Here is an 11,125-nt window from a genome sequence, read left to right on the forward strand (position 1 = left end):
TGACATAAAAGTAAAGCTTTTCATTTTCACTTTTAGACCAAGTCTACAAGCTGCACTGTAGCTGTCTTTATGAATGAACATGAGAGATTTTCATCTCTCAGTATCAGGAAACTGGATACCTTGTTTATATTTGAAAACAGGGGAATCTCAGTGGATCACAAGCATGGGGAGAGCTCAGCATTTCCTACACATCCACAGTTTCTTAGGGCAGGTGGTAACCGTTCTTTCAAGGAGTAGTAGTTTGAGTAGGAAACACTACATGTCCAAAAAATGAAAGAAATACTATTACATGCCCTTATCAGACCCGTGGACATGCTGACAACCTGCTAAGTATTCTTCAGAGCAGTTCATAGGCCTCGAATTGAGAGGGGCAAATATTTGCCCAGAAGTCTGAACTACTTTAAATTCTCTAAAGAACCTGCAAGTCCCAAGTGTAAAGTAGGTTCATTTTCTCTTCAAACCGACTGCTAAGCTCATCTTTGACTTTCCATTGTAATTCTAGCAATTATCAGTTCTCCAAAATGTATATTCAGTTGGCCTTTGTTTGCTGATGAGGTTTAACAAGGCCAAGTGCCGGGTCCTGCACTTTGGCCACAACAACCCCATGCAACGCTACAGGCTTGGGGAGGAGCGGCTGGAGAGCTGCCCGGCGGAAAGGGACCTGGGGGTGCTGGTTGACAGCCGGCTGAATATGAGCCGGCAGTGTGCCCAGGTGGCCAAGAAGGCCAACAGCATCCTGGCCTGTATCAGAAACAGTGTGGCCAGCAGGAGTAGGGAAGTGATCGTGCCCCTGTACTCGGCACTGGTGAGGCCGCAGCTTGAATCCTGTGTTCAGTTTTGGGCCCCTCACTACAAGAAGGACATTGAGGTGCTGGAGCGTGTCCAGAGAAGAGGTTAAGATTTCTTAACTCATTAAACCAGCATTTTATTTTAATATAACCATAAAAATGCTTAAGTTCACACCAAAGTAGGAAGAAGCATCAGCTTGAACACAACATCTATAGTCAGTCAAAACCAAGACCAAACTTTGTCTGATTTTCCTCCCACCTAGAGAAAGGCAGCTCACCCTTTCCCACTGAAAACCACCCAGCTGCTCAACTGCAGCAACAAACCCACTTTCATCCAACTCCAAAAAGCACTTTGTATGTAAAAAGCACTGCAAGCAATGTCTAATGCATTGCTGCTCAAAGAGGAACATAAAGCAACGTGACTGCTCTGCGCTTTTGAACAAGTTTGAAAGCCAAGTAGCTCCACCTGGGAATACTACACAGACCTTGAGGCTTTCCAGTCGTGCTCCTTACCAAGCCGCTTACAGCACCAAGTCTTCAATAACGTGTTATCATCAGATAACTGTCTAAGGGGCAGTTAAGCTCCTTAAATGAGGCACAGGTCACTTAACACACTGAAAGGGTCAATTAGTAACTTATGTTGCCACTTAATTGCTACAAGGAGCTCCTGAGAAAGCCAGTTTGCAGGCTGCTCCAGCTACCTTTTGCCTCCAACTACAGTTAAAACCAGTTCCCAACTGGATCAGAACTAACACAGGTCCTTTGTCACTCCACTAATCCATGGTCTCTGCAGCCTGTATGTTTTCATATCCAAAAGAGCTGTTTCCTTCCAGGCCTGTGCTGCGGTGAGAAGGGCTCAGATTGCTTTGTACTGTAGTGCCCAAATCTCACCAGCACATCCAGAAGCTCTCGTGCAATTCATTTGTTATAGGGGAGAAAAAAGATTAAAAAAAAAAATCACAAATTTGTGTCCAACACTCATTCCAAATTTAATACTCTTCCCGCTTTATTTTAGGGAATTTTGCTGAGTCAGAGGGATTTTTTTTTTTAATTTTTTTAAAAAGCACCCAGAACATTTGCTGTTCAGTTCATTCATAGTTCAACCCAGCTTGCCTTTACTAAGGTTTTATGATTAAATGAGAGTAGGTGATTAGCCTCGCGCTTCAACCACCGAGCACGCAGAGCTGGGGAGTTGAGGTGCTTTCCTTCCTTTTGGAGGCTGACACAGCTGAGGGCCACGCTTAGCTAGAAGATTTAACAGTTCTATTTGCTGCCTCTCACACGTGGCCCTGCCACAGCATTCCAGGTTATTTAGCACAAGCACTCACCGAATCAATGCGGAACATGAAGAGCTCACTGAACTCCAAGGAAAAATGCTGTATGAGGTTTCCTAGTGAGAGCAATAGATCAGTTTTTTAATCATGGCATGCAGTAGGACTACATAGACTATGAAAAACCTCAGAAATCAACCATCTATTTTTCGACATCTGACTGCAGAAACCCTCCAAGAGTGTGGCAAAGGACCATCTCTCTGGTAAGGCTCATGTTAGCTGGAAATCTTCGAGAGTCAGAAACCAACCGCTTCTCTGGTTTTTTTGGCAGGACAGTTGCAGCAGAGCAGGGCCCTGTTTAAACCAAGCCTTTGATCTAGTCCGTTGGTATTTTTTGCAAGACCCTATTGCACAGCACGCTCCTCGCAGGTTAGCAGATCCTGGGATACACAGAGGAACAGTTTAATGAAGCTACATTCCTGAAGGGCCATACGTCTGTGTTAAATGTCCTGATCAGTCTGAGTTCAAACTACTCAAAAAAACCTCAGACATTTACACCAGAAATTCTCACTACCCTGAGAAAACCTGCAAATTAATATGACAGATGACAACAAGCAAAACCGTATTTAATCCATTTAATCCTAAAGCACAATTTATTAACCTAATGCTCCATGCGTGTACATATACGTATGTTCTCTCTTTCTCCCCATATCCTTAATTGCTACAAGTCCTAAACAAATTCAGCTTTCTACTACACGGAGACGTATTTTTCTATATTAGACAGGATGACCGAGCCACACATTAGCTCAATGACAAAACACAACTTTGGCAAAAGCAGGGAAAGAAACCAGATGCGATTCTCATCTCTGTGGCCTCACCATACAACTAGTTTTTCTCCGTAAAGCTTTCAAATCAAGCTAACATTTTCTCAAGTAAAATCTGAGATGTGTCCTACAGAGGTTCTGTGGAGAACACTTATCCACTATGGAGGTGAGAAAACTGTCTGTAAGAATATTAGATGTTTCCTAGGTAGGTATATCACTATTTCTACTAACATTATTGTGAACACTAACCCTTTCTGAATTTTACCATGAATTATGTCCTGCTGCTCTCTGATACATACAAGAAGAGAAAGGATACTGAATTGTACCATTTGGACCCAAGAAGGTAGTGAAATATTAAGGACATTAGCCCTTAAAAATACCTGCAATGGAAACAGTCTACACGAGACTGTTTTGATCTTTGGATTCAAGTTAAATTCACACTGCAAAGAATTTTCATGCATCTTTAATGTGATTTAGTTGAAGACTGTCATATTGGACATTTAAATACATCACACTGAAGTCTGCAAGACCTTCAATTAAGGCTAACCTAAAGGTTTCTCACCCTGAAACTTAGATATATTTCAATCTGATTTTAATAACAGTTAATCTTTTCTATCTATACCAGCTGCAAGGCCATGAATAAATAAAGACAGGTTGGAATTTCAGCAGTTGAGAAAGACTGTGACAAGAATGAAAGTTGTCTTTTCCCCTGATAGTACAGGAGAGCATCACAACCAACAACCTTGACCACTGCCTGGGTTCTTGTAGGCAGAAAGCCTGTATGTAAAAACCAAAGACAGAGGAGAATCTCCAAAAACTGCTAAAAATCATCAAGTGGAAAAAATTACACCAGTCAAAGAATATGAAGGGAATATTCTAGTAGTGGTTGGGATTGGTCTAACTCAAAGCACTTCAGGAAACAATATTAGAGGGCACAACAAAACAAATGTGCTTATGCTTAGATGGGTAGCATTTGCTGGAAACTATCTTTGAACTCAGCAAGTAAAGCTCTCTTCAGTTATTGTTTGCTTTTCACTGCCACCTGTACTCAAACCAGGCATAAAAAGGATGCTCAGGAAAATAGCTCGAGTAATTTCAAGACCATATGAAATCCTTCCTAGCTATTCCAAAAGCACATAGAGAAGACTGTGTGACCTCTGATACTTTTTGAGGAAGATGGAAAAATGTCAATAAAGGTTTTTAGTATGGAGGGATGTGCTATCAGCCTGTGAACATCCCGTCGCTGACCATGTATACATCTCCTTACTGTTCTTCTCAGCTGCTCAAAGCCTTTTTGTCTTTCTTACACTACGTGACAGAAGTTAGCAGTTTCCACTAGCAGAAGAAACAGTATTTCCATGTGTGTGGAGACCTTCTGCATACTTGTGCACACTGCTTTTACTTGCTTTTTTGAGGATGTAACGTTGACAACAACTTGAGTGATTGGCTACAATTAATAATCAAAACTCATATTTCAGCATCATAAAGCAGATGACAGTATTCTGCTAAAAGCACTGTAGATTAATGTTTAATGTTTCTTCAGTAACAATGACACCAATTAGACTTCTATAAAGTACAGGTACAAAAACTACGAATAGTGAATTGTTCTATGAGAAGAGCTGCTTGTTGCACAAGTACCAAAGGAAAGTAATACTCAGATAAAATCATAAACCAATTGTTTACACTGGTAACTACAAATTAATATTTACTTTATATTAACTGTACCAACACTATAGGTAGGGAACCTCCTCAAGGAAAAGGAACAAACCATGGCTGGCAAGTCAGAAAAACAGATGGTCTTACCCCCCCATAAGAGTGTACAATCCTAGAACTGTTTCAGAAAGCTGTTAATATCCCCAGCCATTGCAGACTCAACACTCTTCCCAGCCTAGTGTTTCAAGGTGAAACAAAACCTGAGCTAATTTATCACAATATACCACTCTGCAGCAGGTTAGGAGTTGATATCCCAAGCCTATCAAAGTGGGCACAGCAAGGCACATCAGAAAAACAGCACAATCACAATGGCAGCAAATAACCTCAGTTATTTGACTTTTTACACCAGCAGCACGACCCTGTCAAAATATTAAGAACAAGATGAACACAAAGACAGAACAGAACAAGATCTTATTAACCACTTTGACAGACAAATGCCTTAAAACAGTAGTGTTAAAGCCGCTGAGCTTTTCATAAGCCCATCTCATAGTGGTACCACAAGGAGGAACGACACAGCTTCTTAAAAACACAGTTACTAAGGTGGGTCAGATTTTGTTCTCCTTTAAGCCAATGACACGCCCTTGCTTTTGAAATACAGCAGTAACAAACATAAGCCCTGTAACCAGAATCTAACCCACGGTCATTGAAATTTGAGTTTCTCCCTGTATACAGTACACAGCATCAGACATGCACACTATGAAACATCCACTGTGCTCATCTTTGTTCCGCCTTGCTTGCCAAGTTTTTTGAGAATCGTTAGCCAGGGAGCTCAGCCAGACTATTACCTGCATCATACTGCTGTTCTCCATTCATCTCCACAGCAGCCCAGTGGTTATTTTGAGCAGCCAGAAGCAGAGGAATCTGAGGCTGTCACGGTTTGGTGGTCATGAGTTGCCTCCCGTCTGCGATTCTACTGGCAGCCAGGACATTCAAGAATGGATCCTGGAAAAAACCTGAAAGGAACAACTGATGAGAAAATACTTATTGGATTTTAACTAATTTTAAGATACATTAAAAACATTACTCCAGCAACAAGCCAAAAACCTTAAAGCAAACAAGGGTATCTCACTGAGTTGATGTATGTTTAGCTATTCCACACCTCTCATCTGCAGACCAAATTGATTCTAGGAAAAAAACCTATTTCCTAAATCAGTCAATTATAAAGCTGACTTTCAACATACCTTCAGCCTCCCAACAAATCCACCCCTCTCAAAAGCTCCTTCAACCCTTCACAAGGCTAAAGCAGCAGGGGACTAACCAAGTCATGGCTTAAGAACACGACAAAACAAGAATCCAGCTCCTTTGTCACCTGGACCAATGAAAATGTCTAAAGGTAAAAAAGCCAAACTGATACTGGCAAAGAGCGAGCACAACAAGGCTTACAAAACGGCTGCTCACGCTGTGGGTTGCTAATAGTTTAGCCATTTGCTTTCCTAAGTCTTCAGGCAATTTGCAACTCTGGTCTTGAACAGCTGTAAGACAAGTTTAAATATATGTATACATTTTAAACTTGCTAGATTTTTAACAGTTCAACCACGAAGCCATCACTTCATCACTTTAAGGGGACTTGAAGACACCAGTGAAACTGTTCTGTGATGACACAGTAGCTCATTTTTTATCAAAATGTTGTCTCTTACATAAGTGGAAAAAACAATTAATACTTTGTATACCAAGATGCAATCAAGATATGTACTTAATTTTAATTTAACTTATAATATTTTACCAGTCTTAAAATTTTCTTTGTTTTTTATGGTAGTTCATTTTACTGTATATTAGCTGGTAAAATATGTTTTAAGATATTCAATCCAGGTACAGTGACCTGTCATTCTGTATACTTAAAGGATGTTTGTACTGACTTCACCCATGCCAATGGTTCTTCAAGGAGAACCAGTCCTGTACACAGCAGAGGACTGTTCCTAACTACATCACATTAAAATTACGATCCTGTGGTATGAGAAAAAACAAGCAAGTGATAGAACTCAAGCCTACCTGTAACACATAGTCCTTCCACTCACCAAATTTCTTAAGCATCATCTTCATTGCCAAGGGACACAGTGTCTCTCTACTCTCTTAATACTAATCTCTGCCAACAGAGCCCCTAACTGTTTCGGAGACAGCATGACAAGAAAAATTTGCAGTTTCACACACCCACCCTACAAATACAGAGGCTATACAAATGTTGGTGGCTGAACCATTTAACATCTTATTCTGTTATCCCAAACCAGAAACTTGCCCTGCAGAACATCCGAGAATGGTGCATGTTAAAAAAATGCCCTCAAACTGGCAGTTTTTCACACCTTGGTTTTACTACACACATGCACATAAGAGCGTTTTATAGTCATGCAAGCTGAAGGTATTCTTGTCCCAACGTGTATCAGGGGAAAATAACCCATTTTTTTAACCTACCGGGTTAAAAAAAAAAAAAAAAAGACAAGGGAGCAGAAATACAGTCCTAAAGATTTTGTGATGAGAAGCCATAACTTTCAAACGTATTCCTATGAGCAATTAAATAATATTTCATTACTAATGGTAGAAACCAAGGAAGGACATGTCTAAAACAAGCCCACTAGCTCACTGCACTGGCAATGCACTGCAATTATTTTCCCCTTACAAAATTCTTCACTAAAGCAAAGTCATACAGTAAATAAAAGCCTAGGTTAATTGTTTTTTTATTAATATCACACTCTGACTGACAACTTTATATAAATCGATGAGATGGGGCATGAGGGGGCCCCAGAAACAAGATTATTGTCTTAAAAATTCTTACTTAAAAAACATAATCTTCAAATACTCTTTGCAGTCTTGTTGAACGGCTGGGAAGCACCTGTTTTTTCTATTTAAGCAAGATACCAGAAATAATGTAGAGGACTAAAAATCAGGTTTTAAAAAACACAGGCTGCACTTCTCACCTAAACACATTTTGAATAACTATCGTTTAAAAAAGGGAAGCCCTACACATTTGAAAAGTAGTAAATTTTTAGTTTTGTACACTTATAGTGTCTATGGAGACTACCTGGTAATCCTTAGTGAGGTTTTGTGGGTCGGTCCTTTTTTTTTTCCTTTAAGGTTAAAGAAACCAACTTATTTTAAGTGTTTTTTCTACTACAGCACGGACAAATCTGTAAGAAATGCAAGCTGTCTAGCAGATGGAAACACAAAAATTGTACTTCAAAATGAGTATCACAAATGAGAGATTTTCCAGTACGATACTGCTTCTAAAGGTGCAACCATGATTTCACTTCTGAAGGTATAACAGGACTGGACACATGGAAACTACAAATGACCAAGACACTATCCAGCCCTTCTGTCTCTGAAAGAGCACCTTCCATCCCACCACAACCGCAAGCAGACCTTAAGCAGCTTTATGCAGGCTGCAGTTGCATTTGTATTGTCATTCAAATATGAGGTTTGTGAACTGCAGCTGGTCTGAAAAATTCTAACTAAATGTTTTGGGGTTTTTTTCTTTGAAAATCTATTTGTTAAAAATTAAAGTATTTTGAAGAAGTAGTGCTATTACAGGGATGTTTAGGTAGGAGAGCGACTGCTTCTGCCAGCTTGCCTGCCCAGTTCCCAGCAGTCTCTCAGCAAACAGAGAAGGCAGCTCCCGCAATCCCTGGCATAAGGACTAGTCGGACACCCGTGGCTGGGACCGGAGAGGGCAGTGTCACTGTCCCTGCTGACAGCAGTATCTTTAGGCTCCCATGGTCCCCACACAAAGCAAATCAATCAAGACATGTCTCCACCATTTAGACATACAGAACTTAGAAAAAAAACACCAAACCCAAACCTTCCCAAAGTACCGTAATTCCATTTGTGGAGGATTTCCATGGCTTGATTGTAAAATGCTGTGTAGCAGGTTGCAAATGTCCTGAGCATGTCTGTGGAGCATCCAGGCTTGTTAGCTGGCAATATCACACCAGTGAAACCAAACTCGAGTTACACTTCAGCTGAAAGTGAGGTGCCAAAGTTGTATTGTAGAGTGAGCTACAGTTTTTTGGCATGAATTTTAGGGAACTGCAGCACAAAGCACTGAAGAGCCTGGCTGAAATCTCATATACATAACACTGGTAACTTCATTCACACACAAATAAAACAACAAACTTGAATAAATTAAAGAAATACCCACCAACGGTGCTCAGTGGTACAGGAATTTTTCAAGTACAATAAAAAATACAGACAACTAAAAATTTTCATCACACGTGAGAATAAAAATTAGTAAGAGTAGCAAGAGGTAACATTAAGAGTTCCTATTGAACTCTTCCTATTGTAGCTTAATGCCACAAAAATCTACTGTGTAGAAGATATTAATATGGTTTTAACCATTATAGCTTCAGGAACGTGCCTGGAAGGGAACTTGGCCGCCAATTTCTGCTATACTGCTTCTAACCTACTCCTCTCCAGCTCAAAAAGACTGTGCTCAGCATATACCTACAAGGTCACAAGTTAACTCCCAATTCAGCTCTGTCTCTCTCAGAAAATTACTGAGAAATTAAGCACAGGTACCACTCTCTCTCAATATCCGTTGGTTCCTTACACATTTCTTCCATGCTCTCAGGACAAAGCAGTGCAGCGCAGTCTACCACAACCGTGTGTTCCCAGCCTACCCTTTCTGAAGACTTTCCTCCTGTAGACAGGCTGATGGTCTAAGGGTCCATTTATTCTATCCTTTATGAACTCTTGCTGGAAGATGATGTCACTGGCAACCTGCACGATGCTTGGCACACAGTGAAGAACTAACCAACAAAATACTTTTTAATCATTAATCAAAATATTTCTTTGTAATGTCCTCTTGTAAGTCTATCAGCTGTCACACTGCCGAGCCAAAACAAAGGCAACGCTGTGACAGACGCCGCGCAGAGCATGTAGTCCAAGAAATCTGGGGATATGCCACTGGTTTCTAATAGTGTAGCCCTAGCAAAATATCCTCAGAATTTAATTGTAATTAAGATATTTTCAGTTTATGGGATCCAGCTCAATTAACTTCTATAACTAAACTAGGTGATATAAAACTAACTTAATCTTTTTTTGCAACAGGGAAATATTTAAGACACACCCCCCCACCTCCCCAAAAACAAAACAAACACCAAAGAGGCTGTTTGTTTAAAAGATGCTGAATACTGGCAGCTCCTGTTGAAGTTGATTGATATTCTGCCCAAGTCAAGTTGGGTAGTTATTCAGGATTTCATAAGCAGCTCTGGTGTTTTATGTACACAAAATTGAAAGTACTTGTAATTAGCACCCGCCATGGCTGATGCTTACAGTCTGGCACCCCAAAGATTATCTTTTGATAAATCTCGAGGGGAGGGGAGCACAAGTGCTGCTGGAACAGAGCTGATTTGGAAATACTTTGGACTCTTCAGTCTCACTTCTGCATTTCAAACCTCCTTTCAGCACATGAAATATTCAGATGTTAGCAACTGGAGGCAGCATTAAAAACAGTTACAGTTCATTAAAGCCAGATGGCTCACTTGAATATGAAAAGAAATCAAACATAAGTTGGATGTTGAATTAAAGTAAATCAGCTGGTGTCTGAGGCTTAATATTATTTTAAAACAAAGGCGCGTGAGACAATGGGGACATGAGACACCCCTATGGACTGGGGAAGAAGCTACAGAAAGGATCAGGTTTCAGCAAATTCCTTCATGCAAAGGCATCCAGTAAAATCTATTTCAAAACCCGTGTCTACCATATAGAGCTTCACTCTGCACAGGCAGAAAACCTGTTGCAGAGGTCTTTCAGGGTAGGGAAGAGGTTCTTCAGCGCCTGAAACCTACAACTCTGCCACTGAATATTGACATAAATCTACTGCTAACACCAGCAAGGAAAGGTAAAGGTCCTTTTTGTTATTCTTGGACCATACCTGGAGGCAGAAGGAGAAAGGAGTAAATGTCCTTCTCGTCCCTATGCCCATTCATACGTATACTTGTGCTTTTTCACTTCAAGGAAATGCTAATTACGTTTTCCCTATGGGGGGAGATGGCACACGCACTTCATTTAAAGACTTTTTGTAACAAATTCCTTATTGTAGGACTCACAGCTATGGCATAAACACTGCCTTTTTCAGACCATCTTCTAATTAGGTCCAGTGTTTGCAGTGAAGATTCTTGTTGGCATTTCAGAAAGAAAAACTATTCAGGACAAAAGCACCACTCTACTACAAACTTCTGTCTGAAAAGCATCCCGAAAGAACAATATGAAGTACAGAATAGGTACAGATGAGCACCCAGCAGCAGCAGCAACCTTCTCCCTGTGTAGTTATAAACAGACAACAATCAGTCGTACATTTTAAGTCCGTGGCCCTTTCAGTGAATATTCCCAATCCATCTTACTAATGCACAAGTTCATCATAAAAGCTCTTCTGCAGTTAAGATCTAGAACTTATATGACAAAATGAATATGACAAAATTAGCTGCAATGAGAGACTTTCCCACCAGACTCTGCACCAACACCACCCGCCAGCGGGCCCAATCCTGCCGCTGCAGCAGCCGGAGCTCTGAAACACAAGGGCACAGACCCTCTCGAGCCTTAT

At 40.5% G+C, this 11,125-nt stretch overlaps 1 protein-coding gene across 1 annotated transcript in view; it reads right to left on the reverse strand.

Annotated features, from left to right (window-relative positions):
* Window positions 1–5,538, reverse strand: part of SFMBT1 (Scm-like with four mbt domains 1) — a 33,314-nt gene extending 27,776 nt beyond the window's left edge. The window contains exon 1 of the mRNA XM_010292971.1: window positions 5,382–5,538. Within this exon, the coding sequence (XP_010291273.1) occupies window positions 5,382–5,409 (28 nt within the window). The 5' untranslated portion in view covers window positions 5,410–5,538. The remainder of the gene's footprint in view (window positions 1–5,381) is intronic.
* Window positions 5,539–11,125: the final 5,587 nt, after the last annotated feature.

Source organism: Phaethon lepturus, unplaced genomic scaffold, assembly GCF_000687285.1.
Source record: "Phaethon lepturus isolate BGI_N335 unplaced genomic scaffold, ASM68728v1 scaffold7068, whole genome shotgun sequence".
NCBI lineage: Eukaryota > Metazoa > Chordata > Aves > Phaethontiformes > Phaethontidae > Phaethon > Phaethon lepturus.